The sequence below is a fragment of the Mytilus edulis genome, chromosome 13, assembly GCF_963676685.1.
Source record: "Mytilus edulis chromosome 13, xbMytEdul2.2, whole genome shotgun sequence".
NCBI lineage: Eukaryota > Metazoa > Mollusca > Bivalvia > Mytilida > Mytilidae > Mytilus > Mytilus edulis.
Window position 1 is genome coordinate 61999402 of NC_092356.1, and position 25873 is coordinate 62025274.

A 25873-nucleotide genomic window follows, 5' to 3' on the forward strand; every position below is an offset into this window, starting at 1 on the left:
AAAACCGAGGGAAACATATTAAATATAAGAGGAGAACAACAACACAACACTACAATGTAACACACACAGAAACGGACCAAGCACAAGACAAAATCCCACGAGAATAACAAATATAACATCAAAACCAAATACATGAATTTGGGATAGACAAGTACCGTGACACGTCTTATCGCAATGTGAATTTACACTAAAAAATAAGAGAAAACAAATGATGCAACGTTAAAATGTAACACACACAGAAACGAACTATAATATATTCCTGACTTGGTACAGGACATTTTTAAAGGAAAAAATGGTGGGTTGAACCTGGTTTTGTTATCAATAAAATTAAGCAAAATTATCAAAAAGGGAAACTGATAATTTTCTACCACAAATAAAACATTACATCTTTTTTGTTTTAATTTCATGATTTGACTATATGAAAAAGTGTGAGCATGGACAAATTCTTAATGGATTTGCATACTATAATCCCCAAAAGACGTAGTTGTAATTTTCCAATTAAATTGAGTGTGTATATGGCCTATATTTGATGGAACTCAGATTTATTCAAGTGAACTGTGCTACATTTAATACAGTGCTAAAATGTTAACTGCATACACAATATGGTGTCTTTATAATATTAAATGGGTACAGATGTGACAAAAAAATCTAATCAACCAGTCTAAGTACCATTTAAAGTATGGAATGATTATCAAACTTTATCATCAGGAAATATAATGATGTATTCATTCAACATATCTCACAATCTGTGATGTATGTAAAATACCTTTTTGATGTCTTAAATTTTAAGTGCAGTTCATAACCTTGGAATTATTAATTCATTATTATATGAAAAATTCTGACTATCATATAAAAATCTACCATATTTGTATATTGCTTGTAACATTGGTGCTTTAAATATTTTTGGCATTCAGTGAGTGACTGGTCCCATCTATTTGCCACCATAATTCACCGTCATTTTACAAAGCCTACAACACAATTATTGTTAGATGTATAGTGTACCCTTACGAAGTGAGTGACCCATTTTATTTGTGAATGCAAAACCTTCATAAAATATTGTTTACACTTTCTTCTTCATGTTTTAGTTTTATGAGATAAAAGGCAAATTCTCAAAAAAAATAATAATGTTAAAGTGCATTGTTGTAGATCTTGTATTGTTATCATTTTTGCCTTTATCCTATCAATTATACTATTCAAGATGATAGACACAAAACATGAAAAGAAGCAAAAAAACATCATTTAAGGGCATTATACCATCTCTTAATAGAGTCATCTGACAAATTTGATACAGCTTGACATTTATTTGCATTTTCCTCTTAAAACAGCTGTATTACCGGTAAATACTACTGAACTTAGTGAATGACGTCTTCGAAAGAATTAGCAGTTAATTAATTGAAAAACATCATTGTTAGACCTACATTTTCATTGTTAATTTTACTGTTACTTTACCTCTGTAAACAGTAAGACCTACAGTTTCAATGTTAATTTTACTGTTACTTTACCTCTGTAAACAGTTAGACCTACAGTTTCAATGTTAATTTTACTGTTACTTTACCTCTGTAAACAGTTAGACCTACAGTGTCAATGTTAATTTTACTGTTACTTAACCTCTGTAAACAGTTAGACCTACAGTGTCAATGTTAATTTTACTGTTACTTTACCTCTGTAAACAGTTAGACCTACAGTGTCAATGTTAATTTTACTGTTACTTAACCTCTGTAAACAGTTAGACCTACAGTGTCAATGTTAATTTTACTGTTACTTTACCTCTGTAAACAGTTAGACCTACAGTGTCAATGTTAATTTTACTGTTACTTTACCTCTGTAAACAGTTAGACCTACAGTGTCAATGTTAATTTTACTGTTACTTTACCTCTGTAAACAGTTAGACCTACAGTGTCAATGTTAATTTTACTGTTACTTTACCTCTGTAAACAGTTAGACCTACAGTGTCAATGTTACTTTTACTGTTACTTTACCTCTGTAAACAGTTAGACCTACAGTGTCAATGTTACTTTTACTGTTACTTTACCTCTGTAAACAGTTAGACCTACAGTGTCAATGTTACTTTTACTGTTACTTTACCTCTGTAAACAGTTAGACCTACAGTGTCAATGTTACTTTTACTGTTACTTTACCTCTGTAAACAGTTAGACCTACAGTGTCAATGTTACTTTTACTGATACTTTACCTCTGTAAACAGTTAGACCTACAGTGTCAATGTTAATTTTACTGTTACTTTACCTCTGTAAACAGTTAGACCTACAGTGTCAATGTTACTTTTACTGTTACTTTACCTCTGTAAACAGTTAGACCTACAGTGTCAATGTTACTTTTACTGTTACTTTACCTCTGTAAACAGTTAGACCTACAGTGTCAATGTTACTTTTACTGTTACTTTACCTCTGTAAACAGTTAGACCTACAGTGTCAATGTTACTTTTACTGTTACTTTACCTCTGTAAATAAACATTCAAGCTGTAACCAATTCCTTCTATTTAAAATTGATATCAACAAACTTTAAATGAAACAGAATATGGACTAAATCTGGTCATAAAGTAGATCAACAGTAGTTATGATTGCAGATGTTGACTTTTCATTTTGTTTGAGACTCAATGGATTCAATAATGCACCACTGATGGAATAATAAACTTTAAGTCAGCAAGTTAAATTTATAAGACAGAAATGTAGTAGAAGTGAATTGTGAACATTTGCCTCTGGTAATATTTTTAAGAAAAGAGTCGCAGTTCCATGATATCTTGTATTTTACATCTTACTTCCTTGTTCTCATTATAAGTGATAGATCTAATAGTCATATGATCTAGAAAAATATTCCCTGTTCCACTGGCACAGTGATCTATTTAACCAATTCTATATCCTTATTTTAAAGGTAATCAAATACCAAGTGTCTATATTAACACCTTTCTAACTGAGTGACACAGAAACCTTTCTTTTAAAAATGACCTTGAATCATGTGATAGTAAACCACATGTCAATAAATCAATCAGTTGGTCTTTTGTTTTTCTATTCTTTAACATGCAAAAAGGGGGAGACAGGGGGACAAGAATTTATCTAAAGTGTATGACTTCCTATGATTGTGAAAGTGAAAAAAAAAAACATTTTCTTAGAATACAGTCACCTGCACTAAGAAATCTGCAATGGTTAAAACGTATACAAGTTCTCATTTCCTCGTCACAATGTTTTAGTGAGACAATGGACTAAATTCACCGTTATATTAGAATACCTGAAATAAGAGAGTTCAGTTCTCAAAAATCTAGTTTTGAATCCAGGTTAATAAAATACCCCAATATACATTCATATGTCGGGAATTTACGTTATTCCGTAGTTGCCCAGTAATTGTCGTATGTTTATGTTGTTGTTTGGAGAATGTGTTACTGACCATAGATACTTTTGTTGTATTTATTTCACACTTTTTTAGACAATTTAGACCTAGATTTATTCTACACTGTGTATTGTTGAATACTGTATGTTGACCTTTGCTGACCTTAAGATGGCATTATGGTAGTTGGGTTGATGAAAATGACCAACTTTTCTGAGTGTTTGAGAACTCTTCCAACCACATTTTCAAGGGTTTTTAGTTGATTCCAAACTTTATACATTGATCTACATATTAATATTGATTTAATTATATGAGAGAAGACCCAAGTACTATATTTTTCTCAACAATTTATTTTTGTTTTATTTTTCCACTTTGGAAAGTCGTGAAAATTTGGTGGTTTAAAGTATTCAGAAAAACAAACACAAAACAAGTAGAATTCAAAACATAATTATATCAAATAAACTGTTTTAACAATTTCTGTCTAAGAAAAAATTCCCAATTTAGGCTATTATTCATGCTACAAAACTTCCAAAATGTGTCTTTTAAGGTTAGACAATCATAAAATACATCAAACATTGTAATTTGTCTGGATAAAAGTGAGTGCATGGTTGGTAGTGCATGGAGGTTGTAACATATGTCTCAGACATCACTCCATTATCTAATATAGACAATATCACACTTAAACTAGGTTAACCATACGCTCATGGCATTGCTCATGGCAGTATAACAGTATACTTTAAAAGTACTATTTCCTTGTAAGCATTAGTCATAGATTTAAGATGTTAAGGTCTTCAGATCATCAACAAACATTTCTGTCACACTTGTTTCACATATTTCTATATTTTCGTTATCTATTAATATGCATAACTAAATATCTTAATATCATCAAATTGTTGATAGGTACTGTGAATGAACTCACAATAAATACTCTGCTTCCATTTTCTGTCACACTGAACACTAACAGAAGCCAAAATTATGATTTTAATACTCAAATGATCAAAGAAGATTTTATTTCCAATCTTACTACATAAGGGAATTCTCTTTGATGTGAGCCTTGAAATCATAATCTTGGCTTCTGTGTTCACATGGACATATAATATCGTTTTTGTTTTCAACTTGTGTCTGTCCATAATGTGTGTGTCTCATCTGAATAAAAGATGAAAGGCAGCACCCCTTCCACACAAACAACAAAAAGATTCTGAGAGTCAACATACCATCTTTATTTATGTTTGGGTTAAATAAGATACAGCATATTTTCATCTAGATAAATTATGTTAATAATTTGTTTTATTTCAAAGTCCTTTAGATAATAGAACTGAAGGTTGTTTTCTGATAAACTTTATGAAATCAATTGAAGCACTTCATGCAAATGTAAAGGTCACTTGCTAGATAAAATTTTCAAAAAATAGTTTCAATTAAATCAGAAACATATAGGTCATTATCAATTTTAGCCATTCATATTTTTATTGCCAATGACCCATAATAAATTAACTACCTTTTGTGGGATTATAACAAGATCTTTGGTCTCGTAGTAAACATTGTGTCTATTTTCTGTCCATATCTAGCTATAAAGTACATCAGACCTTGTCATGACCTTGTAGTCAACCGATTAATATATCAAAACTATAAATAACTTATTTCTTAATACTGTCCATTTCTGATCTCTGATATGTTGACTTTAATTGATGCCATACTTATTAATTATACCTATATTTACATAATTTAGTACAAAATGGTCAATATGCTGAGTACATATAAGTTAGAGGCAACACTAGGTAAAATACTGATGAGCATAATTTGTATATCCATTCTGAATATGTGAAAAAATATATATGAAGGAAATAGCTTAAAACTTCATACAGAGAATGAGTTAAGATGTTAAGCAGTCCTGCTAAGCATATACCACCAGCTAACTTATAAATCCTATTCAGATAAAAATCACAATAGAACATAATTATAAACACAAACAGTAAATTCTAGAACCGTTGTGGTGCAAAATCAAATTAAACCAATAGGAACAGTTTTATATCAAAAGAGAGCTATTAAACATGTTTTATCCCACAAAAATGTACCTGTGACGGTTAAAACTCAAGCCAGGAACCAACTAGTGCTTATGGTTTTATTCTTATCTATTCATTTCAATTTTTAAATTTATAAAAACATATTTTTCTGTTTGAAATCATGATGTATTGTTTAATGTGTAGATGTCATGCTGCCTATCAAGGACCCTTGGTTTGAATTATAAATATTCTTATTCTTATTTTTATTCTATTGTATGCCATTATGCCCATATTTGTTTTTCTAACATTGCTGAAGCAAAAGTCAGACTGGCAGTCAGTTTTTCTTTTTGACAAAACAAATGTTTCACATTTGGTCATACCTGGGTCTTATTATTCACATATCATGCAGCAAGATAGTGGCTATCTTCTGTAGATCACTATTAAAAGTACATAAGACCTTGCAATGACCTTGAATCAATTATATCTGGAATGTTATATCAAAACAATGAATTGCTTACTTGCTAATATACATTGTCCATTACTAATTTCTATAATTTGTGTAATTGTTCCCATACCTTATTATGTATACTTATATTTACACTAACAATACCACCTACAACTAACATCTCCTCTGATATAAACAGCATGTGCTGGGTGCAAATAAGTAAATACAGGGGCAGATCCAGCCATTTTTTTAAAAAGGGGGTTACCAACCAAGGATAAAGTGGGGGTCCAAACCATATGTCCCCATTCAATGCATTAATCCTTAAAAAAAAAAAGGACCCCCACCCTCTGGATTCCCCACTGATATAGGTACTCATTGTACTTAATACATTCTTTATGAATACAAATTCCTGAAAAACTTCAAGGGAATGCAGCGTCTGAACCTCAAAACTTTTTTTGTGAAAAGCAGGCCAGAGGACTGTTCTGGTGCAGAATCAGTTACACATGATAAGCTTTAACATTTGTATTATAATACTGAGTGCCGAAATGGGTTAAACATTACTGGACATAACATTTGAATAAAACATAAAATTGAGACGGGAAATGGGGAATGACTCAAAGAGACAACAACTGGACCACAGAGCAGATAACAGCTGAAGGCCATGAGAAAATATAGCACAAATAAGTATACATTTTTTGGTACTAGTTTAGTGAAAATGGATGTCATACTAAACTAAATATATAAAAGAAACTAAAATTAGTATCATACAAAACTAACAATTAGGCCAGAGGCTCCTGACTTGGGACAGGCATAAAAATGAGGCAGGGTTTAACATGTATTTTAAGACCTCAACCCTCCCCTATATCTCTAGCCTATTGTACCACACTCATTTTAACATAATCCTTTTAACCCTGTTCATAAAACAAAGTACAACTTTTTTCTGATAAAACAATTTTTTAAACAGATTTTAGTAAACCTGCTAATTTTTTTTTCTCATTTAATTCATTCATTTTGTTGTCATTATATATTTTGATTTCTCTTTAACATAATTTCCTTAAAGGAATTAAGTAATTCATTTTATCTTTACTAAGAATTACGAAAAGTAAACCATTCACCTATACAACCTTCAACTTGCATGAGTTTAAAAACATCCTGTTCAGTTGCTTCAGTATCAATTGAAATAAAATTGGTTCCAGAGAAACTTTATGTTTCAACAAATAATACTTAAAAATTTAGAGTTGTTCAAATCAAAATGTATTATACTAGCACTGATGCACAGAGGAAGCTCTAACAGATGTATATGTGTTAAGTAAAGTGATATACAAAGGGAAGTAACTCAAAGTTTATCTACAAATAATTAAAATTTCAAACAGCAAGCAATTAGAATTACATAAATATCTTAATACAATAGTTTGTATAGACAAATGAAATCTTTCTTTTTATTAACCTAGTTCCTGTCATGCCTTTAAACTTTACCAGGTGCAAAAGGAGTAAATGTTGTCGTGTAATCATAGTCATATTGATCAACATTACAAGAAAGCATACTTTAACATGTAATATTTTTTATTTTAGTGTTTAAGAGAGCAACCCAAAGCCACAAATGAGTCATGCAGCAAGTTCACCCACACCCTGAGGCAGGCTTCAGCTGACCACTTTTAACAATAATGTACACTTGTTCAGTAAAATGGACGCCACACTTAAATCTGTAGCATATAAATGAATTAACATTAAACAAGAATGTGTCCCAAGTACATGGATGCCCCATCCGCATTATCATTTTCTATGTTCAATGGACTGTAAAAATGGGGTAAAATCCCTCATTTAAATAAGAAAGATCATATCATAGGGAACATGTTTACTAAGTTTCAAGATGATCGGACTTCAACTTCAGAAAAAACTATCTCGAACAAAAACTTTAACCAAAACTTTAACCTGAAACGGGACGAACAGACCGATGGACGGACGAACCGACATATGAACAAACAGACGGACGCACAGACCAGAAAACATAATGCCCATTAATGGGGCATAATAAATGGGCCATAAAAATAAAACAAGGCTAACAAAGATTAGAGGTTCCTTACTTGGGACAGGTGCAAACACTTTGCTGGTTCAACATGTTTTGTCAGATCACATCCTTCTAGCTGATGTGGAATAAAAAAAAACACACAGAAATAATATGTGCAATATGAAAATTTAGTTTAAAAGAAAGTATGAGACCAATGTCAGAATAGGTAAAATTAGAAACTTAGCAGAATGACAATGATAAACATAAATTAACATAGGATTACTAGCAGTAACTGACATGCCAACTCTAAACTTCAATTAAACAGTTTCTGATGATTATGTCTTCGTCATTGTATCTTAATTTTATCATAACAAAAACAATTGTGAAATGTCAAATGATATTGAACATGTTGAAAAACAATCAACGTTAGAAAACATGTCAATTATTTCACAATTTAAGAAAGGTTAATAACTGTTAGTACAAGCTGTAATTGTTTGTCTCCCACAAACTGTAAAAACAAAATTAAAGTTTAAAACAGCACTATCTAAAAATAAGAAGATGAGGTATGATTGGCAATGCGAAAGCTCGCCACCAGAGGCTAAATGACGTAGAAGTTTAGCATCATAGGTAGCCATACTACGTGTATGTATGTATGTATGCTATTGTTATTATCATTGTGAAGAATATAGTTCAAAGTACAGAGATCTGGGACATAATGTACTTGTGACATTTTATATATTGGCAATTTGGCAAATTGTTTTAAGAGAATTAATTAAAATACATTCTTTATATTACAATTTGTTTGATTTGTGTGCTAAATTCTATTTAAACTAATTCATTCTGCAGAAAATAATTAAATTATCTGCATGTTTGTCACTGACTTTTAAACAGACATTCAACTACTTCAAGGTCACATCACAGTTAAACTGAACTTTCAATTAAATAAAAATAACTAGTTATGGGTAACTTTTAAATATGCACACATTCATTTATGTTTTAGTTACTATTCATAAAAATGAAAATAATGTTTTCTCTTATAATAAAAATTTTGTAGTATAATATGTATATCTGAATTACTCTTATTTCTATTAAAACCACTTTGCATAAACTCGTTTAGATTCTAATATTTATAGCAATCTTTTTTCTTCAGTGTCAAATTGTGAAGAAATGTCCGTTGTAGTTCGTCATCATTATGAACTTCAATTTTGTTTTACTTAATTCAACACAAAACTCTTTTGTTACACTTAAGGGTATGAAAAATGCTAATTTCTGTAAATTAACACTTTTTCTGTAATGCCAACAAACTCGATCATAGTAAAAATTGTTTCACATTACCATTTGATGAAGAAAATGTTAGCTGTACTCAACAGGAAAGACCATGTCCTAAAAATAGGACAGTTATAAACTTGACGATCATTTTAATTTTCTGTAAAAAAGGTAAAAATGTCTCCATATTAGCCTTGAGTTGAATATAAAATGTCTGGATAATAACCTTGTATAAAATATCTAGATATTAACCTTGTATAAAATCAGTAAATTCAGATTTTATGAGATAATTATCTGTCACAGACGTCTGATGGCAATTATATTCAGCAATCAGAGCTATAAGTCCTACTATAATGTGTCAAATATTAAGCAATGAAGATGTGGGGTATACATCAACAATCAGACTGCAGTTCAACTATACAATTTACAATAAGACATCTTTTAAAATGGCTTTCTTTAACGAGATGGGTGTATATAAAATCTGTTATGCTTTATTAATCTGCAGTTAAAACTAAAAGGGTTGTGAATAAATTTTGACAGAAACTATTGAGATTCAAAATCAACACTCCATTCTCCAAATATCAGACGATAAGTCAACAATTTAGTACAAAAACATGTGACAGGTTCAACTGAAGTTTTAAAAATCTACACCCTCCCCCCTTTTTATCTATATCAATTGACTTAAATAAGCATACCATTACAATAAAGTACCATGATAAAGTATCAATACAGGAACAGATTTCAGGTTCACATACACTAGATCTATATAACTTGACAAGAATCTTCTTATTTTCAACGTTTCATAAAGAAATATTCTAATCTGATGTTGTCACACAACTGTATCAACCCAGACATCTTAAAAAAAGACCCGAAATGACAGTATTAATATTACTGTATGTCCTACATTTTTTACATGGACTTTGAACATTTAACAGTCAATAAGCAAAACTTGGGTATGCTAAACTTAACTAAACCTTTCAAAGGCAACTAACCAATGTTAAGTAAAAGAACCTACAAAAAAAGTCAAATTCAGGAAAAGAACTTGATCAAGTAAACATCACTGAAACCTTCAACTAAGATGTCTGATGAATATTTAAACACCTTTGGTGATACAACCACGGATTAGGAAATGTTTTTAGATGGTGTTAATTGGCTTTATGAAAACTTGTAAATAAGAGGATTTACATAGACATGAAAAACTGTAGGCCACTAAACAGCCTTCAACAATAAGAAATATCTAAACCGTATATTAGGGTATTAAAGGCCCAAAAGTGACAAATGTAAAACAATTCAAACAACAAAAACTAACTGCCTGATAAATATACAGTGCAATAAACAAATTAACAAAAACCATATACAGCTACAAATTTAGCAGAATAATGTTTCAATTGAGGCAAAGAGGACAGGATTTTATTTACAATAAGTGAGTTAAATCAGTGGTCATATATGACACAAATATAAAAGTCACCTGATCTTGACCTCTTCTCATGGTTTATTAATAAATGTGGCAACTATGTTTAACCCATAGACATAATATGGCTATCATTTTTATGTTTCTTTTGTCAAAGTAGTATTCCCATAATAATTGAAGTCAGAAATATAATCAAAAGATTTTTTACACATTATTCAGCCATCATAACACAGAGGGACATTAGGTCAATTCATCCACTGTTATAAACTGACCATACACAGCTCTTTTTGATATGAAACAGGGGCGGATATAGCCATTTTAAAAAGAGGGGGTTCCTAACCAAGGACAAAGGGGGGTTCCAACTACATGTCCCAATTCAAATGCATTGATCGTCCAAAAAAAGGGGGTTCCAAACCCCGGAACCTCCCGCATCCGCCACTGTGAAACATACTGAATTAATGCAATCATGTCATCTTCTTTACATCTTTTATAAGAATAGCTCACCGTAACATTTATGTATTCAGTTTTTAATCATCAAGTTATTATTATTCAATTAAGCAACAACAACAAAAATGAGTTTGAATGAATCACCCACATGTTCATCTAAATACATTACTTTTGTAGGGGGTCTCATTGGGGGGTTCTGATCCCGGATCCCGCTTCCTGTTTTCACTTGTCTGAGATGAAATACTACACAAAAGTCTTCACTTGTCTGAGATGAAATACTATACAAAAGTCTTCACTTGTCTGAGATGAAATACTATACAAAAGTCTTTACTTGTCTGAGATAAAAATACGATACAAAAGTCTACTTATCTGAGATGAAATACTATACAAAAGTCTACTTGTCTGAGATAAAATACTATACAAAAGTCTACTTGTCTGAGATGAAATACTATACAAAAGTCTACTTGTCTGAGATGAAATACTATACAAAAGTCTACTTGTCTGAGATGAAATACTATACAAAAGTCTACTTGTCTGAGATGAAATACTATACAAAAGTCTACTTGTCTGAGATGAAATACTATACAAAAGTCTACTTGTCTGAGATGTAATACAATACAAAAGTCTACTTGTCTGAGATGAAATACGATACAAAAGTCTACTTGTCCAGAAAATACTTATACTTGTCTTGCCTGATTGTGCTATTACATAACTTTCTTGTCATAGAATAAATTAATTTGTCCAGGAGAGATTTTGGGAAAATTTGAGCATGGTATTTCCACATTTCTTAATGTGTTCCATTCGTTATAGGAAAGATTTATTATAGCATTTGTCTGTTCTCCAATACCCATTGACAACTATTATTAATAAAATAGTTCAAATTGAGATCATTGGTACGATTATTACTTTAAAGCAAAGAAAAACATCCTCTATGTTTACAGATCAGTTCAACAAGTTCAATAAATTCCTGTTTTATTGACCTAATACCAGTCAGAATGACCACAAATTTTGGTTTATATATTTGACATTTTTTGTATACTTCAATGACATTCTTTCATTATGAATCTTTAAAAAAATCACAAAATTATCATTAAGATGATCTATCAACTTTATCAAAAAGAAATGTGGTGACAGTGCAAACTAGTTCTAGGGACATTAAATTTAATATTTCATTATAATAAGGCTCATCCATCTTTGTTTTGTAATATGTGTCTTTATAAGTAAAACTGCCACAGATTTTCACCAAATAAAAAGTTTTATATATAAAAGAGATGAGGTCATTGGTTTTATAATAGTATAATAACCTTCATTTTCAATATACATTGCACATATTTTGCATTCAAAATTGTTTAGAAGTGATTCTGATTCACAGAAAAAGACGTTTAGCTTGTATTTTACTTCAGACAACTGAAATAGATATTATATCCGAAGGGAGATAACTCAAATTTATCTTCAGCTCATTTTTCACCACTATACAATGGGAGATGACTCATTTTTTTCTTAATAAATAATTATGAATTTTATTTTTCTTGATACTTCTGGCATTTTTACTTTTAATTCTACTATACAGTGTACTAAGGAAAATAACTCAAATTTATCTTCAGTTTATTTTTTGCTACCATTCAATGGGAGATAACTCATTTTTTCTCAAGAAAACTAAAAATCATGTTATCATGAATTTTATTTTTCTTGATACTTCTGCCTTTTAACAGAGTACGAATGTACCTTGTATTTAACCTTAAACAATTCGAATAGGGTTTCTCTATGCTAAGGGAGTTTCTCGTTGCTAAGGGAGATAACTCATTTTTTCTGCAGCTTATTTTTCTATACTATATAATGGGAGATAACTCATTATTTCTCAAGAAAACTAAAAATCATGTAATCATGAATTTTCTTTTTCTTGATACTTTTGCTTTAAACTAGTAATACCAAGTACATAAACCTGTAAATAACATGCATACATATTTAATATCTAACAAATGTTTGAGTTAGAATAATTTATCAAAATTTAATATAGCTACTGACGATATAAAAACCTATTAAATTTCCTTTATAGAAATATTGAAAGTAATGACTAAATAACTATTCAATGAGCGATGTAGATGCTGTTCCATTCTTCTACCTGTAAATATTTGCTTTTCTTTAATTAATTACAATCAATTAACCTCAATCAATCTTTTCACATCATTTCATCAATTTTTATTTTCAGACTTTTGTTTTTTTTAAAGAACCAAAATAAGTACATGCTAAAAATAGTTCCTACCTCTAACAGGAATGGCAGGACTGGTATGAACGTGTTTGTAGATTCTGATAATGTGTTCATCATCTTTATACAGTGGAAACGTAGAGGAAAATATCTTGCTGTAGGTGTCAGTCTAAAGATGAATTTGATATGATACAAATATACAAATTGTGTGTGGTATGATTGCCCATGAGACAACTTTCAACCAGAGTTCATATAAAATGGATACAAGCAAATATAGGTCACAATATCATCGAACAATTATTAAATACATACTGTATAGTCATATATTAAATTGTGAAAACAAATGGCCTAATTATAGCATTACAATTTATGATAAAAGAAATATGACAGACATGAATCAATGATGCTTATGACGCCCATATGAAAATCATGTCTTTGGATCATTCTTTTTTACTATGTATCATATATATGCCCAACATAGGCTCTGAGGCGGGACTTTGAATTAGAAATTAAATTGGTTCAATGTTCAATGAAAAAAGGTAAAGTAAATGATACATCAAACTAAACATAACCATATAACAAGACATGACAGTCAGACGTCTTAATGCCAAGGTCATCCAGAGTTGTGTATAGATTGTCAGATCTATAGATTGTCAGACGTCTTAACAACATGCCAAGGTCATCCAGAGTTGTGTATAGATTGTCAGATCTATAGATTGTCAGACGTCTTAACAACATGCCAAGGTCATCCAGAGTTGTGTATAGATTGTCAGACGTCCTAACAACATGCTAAGGTCATCCAGAGTTGTGTATAGATTGTCAGACGTCTTAACAACATGCCAAGGTCATCCAGAGTTGTGTATAGATTGTCAGACGTCTTAACAACGTGCCAAGGTCATCCAGAGTTGTGTATAGATTGTCAGACGTCTTAACAACATGCCAAGGTCATCCAGAGTTGTGTATAGATTGTCAGACGTCTTAACAACATGCCAAGGTCATCCAGAGTTGTGTATAGATAGTCAGACGTCTTAACAACATGCCAAGGTCATCCAGAGTTGTGTATAGATAGTCAGACGTCTTAACAACATGCCAAGGTCATCCACAGTTGTGTATAGATAGTCAGACGTCTTAACAACATGCCAAGGTCATCCAGAGTTGTGTATAGATTGTCAGACGTCTTAACAACATGCCAAGGTCATCCAGAGTTGTGTATAGATTGTGAGTAAATTGATTGATTGTTGTTGTTCATTCCATTTTTAGCTCTGTCTGATATATTGTGGCACCTGATTTAAAATTTTTTAATTCGAATGAGGTGTGAGATTAAGGTCACCTTTAAGACAGTTACAAACAAAACAAAATCTCCATAAATAGATATATTTCAAAATATATTTTTACCATATAAAAACTAATCATCTACATACTTTAAACGAAAAATATGTGTGCATGCTTAACATATTTAGAGGTTGACCATATATTTTTTAACCTGCTGTAGTTATACATTATACTTACTTAATGGTTCCAATAATTGTTTGTGTTAATGGGTAGATCAAGGGTTGTAGAACTTCACTGGGATAGGTGGCGCTCATCAATCTTACCCACAATGCCAGACAATGAATATACTGCCAGTTATAAACTGCCTGCACATTTTCCTGTAATAGAATTAAAGTATATACAGCAAATGGAAGTTTTTATCGACCTTGACTGGCTACACAACCCTTGCACGGTCAGTAAGCATATGTATTAACATTCATTATCAGTACTATAAAAATCAAATAAGAAGATGTGGTATGATTGCCAATGAAACAACTGTACACAGGAGTTCAAAAAACACAAAAATTAACAACTATAAATCACCATACGGCCTTCAACAATGAGCAAAGTCCATACCACATAGTCAGCTATAAATGACCCCGAAATCACAAATGGGAAATATTTCCAAGTGAGAAACTAAAATGTCACACAAAAACAAACGACAACCACTGAATTACATGCACCTGACTTCAGACAGGCACACACAGAATGGGCAGGGTTAAACTTTGCTTTGTATTTTTTCATGTAGGTATGTATTGAAGACATTGATATCATCTCAATGCTTCCAGTGTTAATGATGGTAGCCTGAGTACCAAGCAAAAAACATCCAACTTAAACAATATTTAACAAATTAGAAAACATCAGTTTGAAATGTTAAATTCTTCTACATTATTAATTTAACTTTTATGTAAGGGAAATATTCTATTCAAAATTAACAGCCTTGTAGCTGTAACATGCAACATTAAGATAGGAACAATATTTGAATGAAATTTATAAAACTTTTGGCATACAGGATGTTTCACACATACGTTCAACATTATGAAGCCATGAACTTAATATAAAATTATTCCCTTTGGTTGAAGCCTTAAACATTTTCTGCTTGATTTCTTTTTAACAGAAGGAAAGAATGACAAACTGACTCTCAAGCAGTTATTGGACCCCCTTTTGCACTTGTGAACCAGTTATATGTCACGATATATAAGTTCTTTCATAATATAAGTTCCAAAGGGAAGAAATCTTCTGTAATTTTATTTCCACTGGAACAAATATTATGGTATAAGTTCCTTACAGAATAAAGGGTACAGAATATTTGTTCCAACATAAACAGATTAAATGGCATTGTTTATAAAATAGATCCAATGGGAACTTTTGTAGGCGGAACAAATATATGTTGACACCAGTCTTCAAAACAGTCCTTTTAGACAAGACAGGCTACAAAATGTTTTCATCAAATGTTTTGTTATTTTAACAATTTATAAGTAATTTTTATTAATAAAGCTGATGTAACAAACCTTCTTCTTGACAGTTATAGCATTACGTAAGTGTATAGCTAATTGTCTGATGTATATAAAGGCATACTGGTATCCTAATACTGTATCTATAGTCAAGATCTCCACCAGGGAGCGCTGCATAAAGTTGATCAATGGAAGCGTTGTGGGAGATGTAAATTTACAGTTCTTTACATATGCTATGTACATTTGCTGAAAAATAAATTAGTTCTATAAAAATATGCAATAATTGTTATAAAATAGTCAATTTTCTTTGTTTCAGCCTTATTTTCAGCTTATTAATTGTAAAGAAATTGACAAGCTCCTGTTCTGCAAAAGACAATTAACAATCTTTTAAATGAAAAACTAGGCAATACACTTCCATATTAAGATGTTGAAGAATCTCTATCACTTTTGTTTTAATTGGATTGATTACTGGACATCACAATAGAAAACATCTGAAGCCACAATGAAATCAAAGTGCTGAATAGCACCTCTGGAAATTTTGCAACTGTATATGTGTATTATTTCAAATAGGTTATAGACGTGTATATTTTCAAATATATGTATTTAATCACAGTTTGGATTTTTCAAACTAAACCATTGTACTTTTAATGCCCCATTTATGGACATTATGTTTACTGGTCTTTGCGTCCGTTCGTCCATTCTTCCTTTCATTTGTCTGTCTGTCCCATTCAGGTTAAAGTTTTTGGTTGAGGTAGTTTTTGATGATGTTGAAGTCCAATCAATTGACCCGTGTATATAGCAAATTTACGAAATACACCGTTTGGTGGTGCGCCTGTCAGATGAGAAACGTACAGATAAGGTAATAGGTAACAGATAAATATACTATTGGTATTGGTATCGGATTCGACCCTGAACTTGTTAATTATTGGTAATATTAATTATGTGGAAAACAAAAGGGTCTGGAGTGTTGTAATTTTTAATCAACACCATTGTCCTATGTTGGATATATATAAAATTGAATTCTTTGATTTGTCGTTTTTACCCCATGACGGCTGACAAATTGGACCTCGTTATTTTACTATTATACAGATAGATGTTCCCTATGATATAATCTTTCTAATTTAAATGCCAAATTAGAGTTTTTACTCCATTTTCACGGTCCACTAAACATAGAAAATGATAGTGCAGATGGGGCATGCGTGTACTATGGACACATTCTTGTCTTATATATCTATACTTCTGAATCTAAAGACCGTTTTTATGTTCACCTAATAAATGTATAACCGAAGAAAGCTAGAAGTCAAACTTATATATAAGGGTATATATACTTGATAGGGTATACTGAAAACTTCACCTCTTTACATCTAGAATGGTAAAGGTGACGCCAACCAAATTAAAACTTGACTTGTGTTTTGTGGTTGTAAGCATTGAGTATAAGTTTCATAAAATTTGGTTCAGGCAAACTAAAGTAAGTGAACAGAAATCAATTTTTGGATGTATGGACATAGTCGTACAAGTAAGGGACGTACAAACTTACAGAAAAAACAAGGATAAAACTCAATATAGTGGGGGCATAACAATAGTAGTATGACATCAGGAATAAAAAGTTTATATACACTAGATTCATACAATGTTGATCTGAGGTGCGTATAACCCTGTAACACATTTTAGTTGCTGCTGTGTAATTACCATTGAGGCAATGACATTTTAGATTTTTGTTTTAAGCCATTTATTTGATATACTAGTAATCATTGCCTCTGTGCTAGGACGACACATTGTTAATTATAGGTCAATCTTAAAGAATCATACTGCCCGAGGAATAAAGTGTGAGGATAAAAGTTCTGGATCCGCCACTGCAATGTTAAGCACTAAGAAAGTAATTTTGCTAGTACATGGACAAATGTTAATAATTTCTACAGCACTTGTCTTTAGCTTGATCTCGGTCTTAATACACTGAACTATAATATTCTAAGAAGTAGATGATGACTCGGTTGCTTTTAAATTATACGGATGCTATGCTACTAATTGTCATTAAGACAATGTTTTTCTGTTGTCAGTTTGATCAACTTGAACATGCTGAACGAGTAAAGGTCCTTATATCCACATTGGAAAGTGAAACAGCTTCTATTTAAATAACGGAATTAAAAGTTTTCAAATGATTTTAGGCATCAAAACTTTCAGATCGATGTCAGTTTGAAATCAAAGCCTTAAAGGCTGTAAAAGCAATTGCTGTCATGTTAATGTTTGGGGACTTTTATTTTTCATCCACATATATATAATAATTAAACCTGACATGAGTGTTGTCTAGTTAGAAGTAAGAAGGTTTTAACTTTATATAAATAAAAGACTTTAGCAGAAAGTCATTTTTAATATGTTTTATATTTCACAAGGAGACAACATGTTTACCAGGCTAAAGTTGGGGTCAAATATACATGTGCTGAAACATATAACTCAAAAAGAAATCATCATGGATTATCCCCTGATAGTGTTTGTAACTGGGCAATAATTTCCTTTATTGATTTAATTTTAACAATTTTCATTATTAATTTATATTTAACCATTAACACAAATGATTAAGTTAAAACATTTCAACTTTCCAGACGCAAATGTTAAAAAACGGGAAAGAAATAAAATATCTTACAAGACATAAACATGTAAAGAATAAATATATATTTCAGCTTAATAAAAATATTTTCATAATGGTACTTTGTCATCATTTTTAAAACTAAGTTCCAAACATTATTGCTCAGTTGATATAAATGTATGTCCTTCTGATGCGGTACGAGCAAAGGCACTTGTTTCTATCCAAAATAGTTTTATATGGATAGCCGACCTTCCTATGGATAGAAACAAGTGCATGTGGGTACGAGATAACTATAATTCTCATGCAATCCCGAAAAGGGGGGGGGGGGGGGGGGGGGGGGGGGGGGGGGGTCATCACAGACAAACATGACATTAAATCGTTATCACTGATGTATTGTTTAGGGCCAGTTGAAGGACGCCTCCGGGTGCGGGAATTTTTCGCTGCATTGAAGACCTGTTGGTGACCTTCTGCTGTTGTATGTTTTTCTATCGTCGGGTTGTTGTCTCTTTGACACATTCCCCATTTCCATTCTCAATTTTATTATACGCGAACAAGAACAAACAGTTCTACGTTGCTTTGACATTTATCAATTTTCAGGAAACATTGCGAAAAATGATCTTCAATATTTCGAAAACATGTGAAATAAAATTGCTAACACGGTGGACCGTCGAGTGTCAACAAACATAGTAGACTTGTTCACTGAAAAGACGAGGATAATGGTTTCATCTGACATTTGTTATGCATTCCCAGTTTTGATCATGATATTTAAAAAGACGTACTTTTTTTCAATCTATGTAACTAGAAAATTCCAAATTGAAATATCTCTTCATCTGGACCGACTTGGCATCTACTACGTTTGGACGGGTCCATTTCATTAGTAAGGTGATCGATAAATATTACGGAGTTTGACAGAAAAGGAAAACGAACTTATTGTTATGTGTTTTCAACAAGGGTTTCGTTCCGCTAAATTATTTGCGCAAACAAAGTTTGTCTATTTTTAGATTACAGGTAATCATTTGACACTACGCATTAACCTGTGTAGTGATTTTGATTTTACGATAAATGTATGAATGAACGATAATTTTATGAATGAACAAGAGCACCTGACCTCTTAAAGAAACACAAATTAAACATATAAAACCGTATTTAATAGGAGATAATTCAGTTAAATTTTCAATACTAAATCAAAAACTGAAATGAATCCATATTTTGTTGAAACATCGTACGAACGGCGGAAAACGGAATCGCAGTTATAAAAATGTACTTTTTTTCCACTCGGACTTCTATGTTATTTGATAGTCAAACGGTTGACCCTTTAAATACAAAAATACATCTACAAGAACAGATTCTGAAACTTCTTAAATCCACTAACGTTTTTTTAAAGTTTCAAGCTATGTATTGCATTAGAAAACATACATAGGTGTTAAAGAATGACAGACCAGGATCCTGTTTAACAAAATACTATGGCTTGATATGGGCGGAGTCTCTGATCTGGGTCACAAAGATGGCCATACGCGATAGCATAAAAGCAATTGCTTTAAAAAACAATGCACTTTTCTATTAAAGCCGGCATTAACCTTTACCCGTCTTTGGCGTGAGACATAAGCCATATAATTATCGATCATTATATTTCTATCACCTGTGTATTGTCAAAATAAATCAAACCATTATCACTTGTCAATTATCCGACTTGGTCAAATATCAACTTGTTCTCGCATACTGGACTCTTTCGATACACTCTGCCTTTACTTATTCAATAATAAACAGTTGTAAATATCGTACATAGTAAAAAAAAATAGTGCGGAAAATGTTCATTCATGAAATATTCATGAATCATAAAAACGCTATCTCGCGTAGATTTCTTTTGATTTTCTCTTCAGCCAATGGACGATCCGCAAAGTAGTGTTTGTGACACTTATTTCAAAATGAAGTTTTATTCATCTGAATTGTCGGTGAACATTCATTCCTTTTTTATTCAAGCTGTAATCTTTTCAAAAGAGTAGTAACACAAAATATCCGAGAATTAGAATTCGAACACTAGTACTACATTATCTTGGAGCAGAACATTGCGATAGTCTGTCTCACTGGAAGTTGAGGCCGACACCTATGGAAAGTAGCTATAGCAAGCTATAGCAAACTTTCCAAAAACGCTTTGACATATTCACCATTTCCTTTCTCAATTTTATTTCCAAAAACGGAATGTTGTACGATGTAAGTTCAAGTGTCACAGATTCACTATTAACTGGCACAGATTTCCAAATAACAATTAAGGTGTATTGGTATATAGTGACCTACTTTAATGTCTACTGACCTACCTTTTAACATGGTTCTAACATAAATTTCTTTGTTTATACAGAGTTCTAACAAAGTTTTGTGTTTGAATATTGGTATGCAGTGACCTACTTTTATGTCTATTGACATACCTTTATACACAGTTCTAACATAGATTACTGTGTGAATATTGGTATAGTGACCTACTTTTTTAAAATTTGTATGACCTACTTTTATACAAGGTTCTAACATAGTTTCCTGTGATATCATGACTTGTCTGTTGATACAAAGGAAAGCAACCACTCTTGTTGTCTCTTCAGCAGAACTCCATAGGTTGGTCATTTTCTAAAATTACAAAATACACACTTGGTATTTAGCTAGAAATATAAAATAAAACTTAAATATATTCACTTTCTCATTTGTCCCAAAAGTTACTAATTTGTATATAAGCAAATATTTCTTGTCGTTTTTTGTTTGACTTTTTTTGTTTTTTACTACATACATTTTTATCTTTTGTGTGTGTTAAGGAAAGAAGTTGCTATTAATAAGAAGTGCTCTGAAAATTAAAAAATATTGGAAATGTAACCTAGGTGGGTCACATATTTTGCAGCAATGAAAACATTGCATTACATGTAATTTCAAATTTACATTACTGTATAAAGTGTTTGGTCCCCTATCATTAGACTTTAACCAGTTATTATTACGTTTCCACATTTTTTGTTTTAATAGTAAATAGTCTTGAAACTTTTTGGTTTTTTTTGTATGACAGTTAAAGAATCACAAGCTTATCAACTTAAATTCATATGAAACGAATGACGGGTAAAACATAATGTTTATCCAATTCTTAAACCAATGCATGTATATATCATAAGCATAGTCTTCTGTGCACGATTTTATCAATTTTTACGTAAACACAAAAAGTCATGTCTGTTATGATGTGAAAATATAGCAGCTAATTAATTGCCTTGTTTTGAAGCCGTAGTTTACAGAAAAAAATATATGTATATAAGTTTTATAATGAAAATTATCCATTTCCATAGATGCCTACCCCCTTTTGACACAATCAGTATAACAATCTATCAAATTATCCATAATTTTGAAAAGTTTTCAGTAATCATTCAACAATGTGCATTTACGAAAAAAATTACTGACGAGTGGTTGCAAAGTGATGTGCACTAACATGTTTCGTTCAACATGTTATCTGTCGTATGTATTCAATTCATTAATTGTTCAGATTATCTCGACTCCTACATTTTCTTTCCTCAAGGAGAAGTAGAGAAAGGGGGAAAGCTACTTCATAAATGCAAGTTTGTCTCTTCGGAAGTCAATTAGTTACCAATCGATAGGTCGATAACTCCCGAGAAACCGGAAAAGTAATGATAAAAATCTGCGTTCTACAAAATTGAAAGGCGATGACTGGGAATCCGTAACTTTTCAATTTTGACCTTAATAGCGTAGTTTTGATTGCAAAATCGAAAAAATTACGGAAAAATCCTAATGGTTGGCATCTATGCATTTAGTTATTAAAAAACATATATGCATAATGTTTTTTTAAGTTGCGGTTTCATATAACTTTAAATTATGGAAAACAAACTGTCACACATATATGATGGTTTCCTTTCAATGACACAAATATTTCATAACATCTTTTTCTAAGTTGATATCACAAACATTACCATACACCCAATAGATGTAACTAACGTAGAAGCAATGGGTCAACTTACCTTTAACAGTGCTTTTAATCAGTTTACATTACATGAGTTGATATCACAAACATTACCATACTCCTGGTAGATGTAACTAACGTAGGGGCATTGGGCCAACTTACCTTTAACAGTTTAATCAGTTTACATTACATGAGTTGATATCACAAACATTACTTTACACCTGGTAGATGTAACTAACGTAGAGGCAATGGATCAACTTACCTTTAACAGTAAAATCAGTTTACATTACATGAGTTGATATCACAAACATTACCATACTCCTGGTAGATGTAACTAACGTAGAGGCAATGGGTCAACTTACCTTTAACAGTGCTTTGGCAATTTTTGGGAATGTTACATAGTAAGCCACTAGTTTAAAGACATGCTTGACCATCACATTGACCATGGAAGTCTCTGTTATTTCTGACAGAAGCTAAAATAAAAGAATTGGAATTTACATTTCAATTCTTCTTTTAAATTTCAGTACAGTTTTTTAGCAAAAGTTTTGATTAAGTCAATTAAATTTTATTAAGAGTTACATGTATGAAGACAGATTACAACAATATTTTAAAACCATTCATAGAATCTTGTGCATTTTTTTTCTTACTTTAGAAACATCATTAATTTTTCTTATTTTAGAAACATCGTTAATTTTTCTTATTTTAGAAACATCATTAACCCTTTAACGTTCCTACCGGTCAATTTGACCGATAAGCAAAATTTGTGGCGGAGTAGTTTGCATGAAGTTTTGTATCGTTGACAATTTTTAACGTACATATGTGGTTGTGGGCTCAAATTGCAGATCAGTATACCACCAACTTGATTTTTGGTGTCTGAAACCAACAAAATGCAATGCATCATGTCAATTTGCCCTATATTGACAAGATTTTTTGGGGGGAAAACTGTTTTATTTCTATTTTTAAATAGAATATTTTCACAAAATGTCACAAGACAAATTGTTGCTGTTTTTTGTTTTAAAATGACAATTTTGATAACTGTGCCGTGATCATTTACAAGAATACTATCAAAACTGTAAGTAAAACTCATACACATACAAAAAATCTGATTCATAGAGTATCAACACTGAAACAAACTCAAATTACAAGGAATTTTCATGTTTTGTTTTGTCAGTTTTTATAGCAAAAGAGATGAGAACATCCAAAATGTGTTAAAAATTGTTAGCCAAGTCGAAATAGCAATAACAAATCTTTGTTTCTTTAGTGTCTGGTTATGAGGGTGTTGGATATCGTATCGCTAAGGTATAGAAATAGTGACATATAGACGAAAAAACGAACATTTCTGAATAACTTTCTTACAAATTTGCTTCAAAAAATAATAATTTTCAAAAAATAGCTTCTTAAGAAAACGAAGTTTGATTATGTTCTCCCAACATTAATTTCTAGTCTTACAGAGAAGGTGACTTATATGCTTAAATTTCATAAGTTTTCCAATGGTTTCTGTGGCTCAGTGGAAAGATGCACAGTCTAACACCCGGATGATCGCGGGTTCAAACCTCACTGCCGGAGGATGAAAAAATTAATTCCTATATTAAATGTAACTTAACTTAACTTTACTTTCAATTTCAATTAAGACAACTGAAATACATGATTTACATCAAAAAGAAAAATCCCCCCCCCCTTTTCTCCCCTCTCTCTGTTTTTGTTACATTCTTAGCCTGGGCACTCAAAAATACCAGATTTTCATTCAATATTTACTCAAAATTCTATCCTAAAGGCTTATTCTGTAAGCAGTTATGAATAGAACATCTTTAACATAAACTTGGGCCATTTATTTGACTATGACAAAAATTCTCAAAAAAATCCACTATTTTTCGGTGTTTCGAGTCTTGATATTTCTACCAATCAGACAAGTTTTGCATCTTTCTGTATAAAGTTTTCACCGATAACGTTTCCGAAAGTCTTCTTGCATTAATTTAACACTAAAACTATGTTCTATTTTTGTCACTAAATGTCTGTAAAACCGCTTTTCCGCTTGAATTGTACATTTTTGTCACTTTAATTCAGCATGTCACGTGACTTTTGAGGGATATCACGTGACCAACGTAAGAAATTATTTTCCTTAAATCAAGTTTTCCTGAAACCTTGGTCAATTATCTATCAGATGAGTCTAACTTGTCCTTTGAGTGAGCTTTTTATCGAAATGTGCAATTGATTGAAAACAGATATCCTTTATTCGGGAAGAAAAGGTAAAAAATCCTTGAATGTTAAAGGGTTAAAGTCCATTTTTCAAAGCTTATTTGAAAAAAGTATAAACTGCAAGGAACAAATATATTTGTGAAATTATTCATTCTGAAGCTTAAAATGTCTTAAAATGTTTGATGTTAAAGTTTGACACCAAAAAAAGACATATTACATCATACTGGCACAAGCCAAAGACTGGATCAACGATTCACTGAATTTTTAATCTAACACAACCAGAGTGTTGACCATAAGAGAAATAAGTTTAACAACTTGTGGGAGTTGATATGGCTTAATATCAACTCTCATTGTCTGATTTAAAATAGTAATTATAAAATCTCCAAATAGTTATCAAAAGTACCAGGATTATAATTTAGTACGCCAGACGCGCATTTCGTCTACATAAGACTCATCAGTGACGCTCATATCAAAATATTTATAAAGCCAAACAAGTACAAAGTTGAAGAGCATTGAGGATCCAAAATTCCAAAAAGTTGTGCCAAATACGGCTAAGGTAATCTATGCCTGGGATAAGAAAATCCTTAATTTTTTCGAAAAATTGAAAGTTTTGTAAACAGGAAATTTATCAAAATGACCACATTATTGATATTCATGTCAAAAACTTGTTATTATTATATTGAAATTAAATAACTTAAATTGATATTAAGCGATATCCAATCCTCATTCCTAATTAAACCTATGATTCTCTTAAGCTTGTTACTCCAATATAAATCTTACTTGTAATACAGCAGCCAGATAAGATTTAATTTCCAGACGAATTTTCTTCCATTTGGTATTGCTTTTTGAAGGAAGTACTGGCTTCTGTAAATCTGTAAGGGGAGGTAACCCTAAATGTTTCAGAAGTGCCGCTGGCATTAAAGTTAAACACATTCTGATTACTGCGTTGTAAACTGAAAAGATAATCAAAATGATTCATATGAAAAAATGTTGTCAATACAGAGTGGCAGTTTTATTATCAGAAAAGTTATTATATCAAAATAAAGTAACTTAAAAACATAATGTATTTTGAAAATGTCAGATCCTGGGAAAGGAGTATGTCCGGTAAGGACCGATTTTGGCCTTAAATTTCAGGTTCATCTGTTGAAAGATTTGGGAAACTTTTTAAACACTTAAGTGTCTATTTCAGCCGATTCAATAAGTTTATGTGAAAGATTTTAACAGATAAAGTCTTTAAAGAAGCTCAAATTTAAGCTTAAATATGCAAAA

General features: G+C 31.4%; 1 protein-coding gene across 1 annotated transcript in view; it reads right to left on the reverse strand.

The window, feature by feature from the left end:
- Positions 1 to 25873, reverse strand: part of LOC139502149 (nucleolar complex protein 2 homolog) — a 171548-nt gene that overhangs the window by 129849 nt on the left and 15826 nt on the right. Inside the window, exons 7-12 of the mRNA XM_071291526.1 lie at positions 25385 to 25557; positions 22771 to 22881; positions 20974 to 21087; positions 15945 to 16133; positions 14632 to 14771; positions 13180 to 13291 (exon numbers count right to left, since the gene is read on the reverse strand). Coding sequence (XP_071147627.1) covers positions 13180 to 13291; positions 14632 to 14771; positions 15945 to 16133; positions 20974 to 21087; positions 22771 to 22881; positions 25385 to 25557 — 839 coding nt within the window. The remainder of the gene's footprint in view (positions 1 to 13179; positions 13292 to 14631; positions 14772 to 15944; positions 16134 to 20973; positions 21088 to 22770; positions 22882 to 25384; positions 25558 to 25873) is intronic.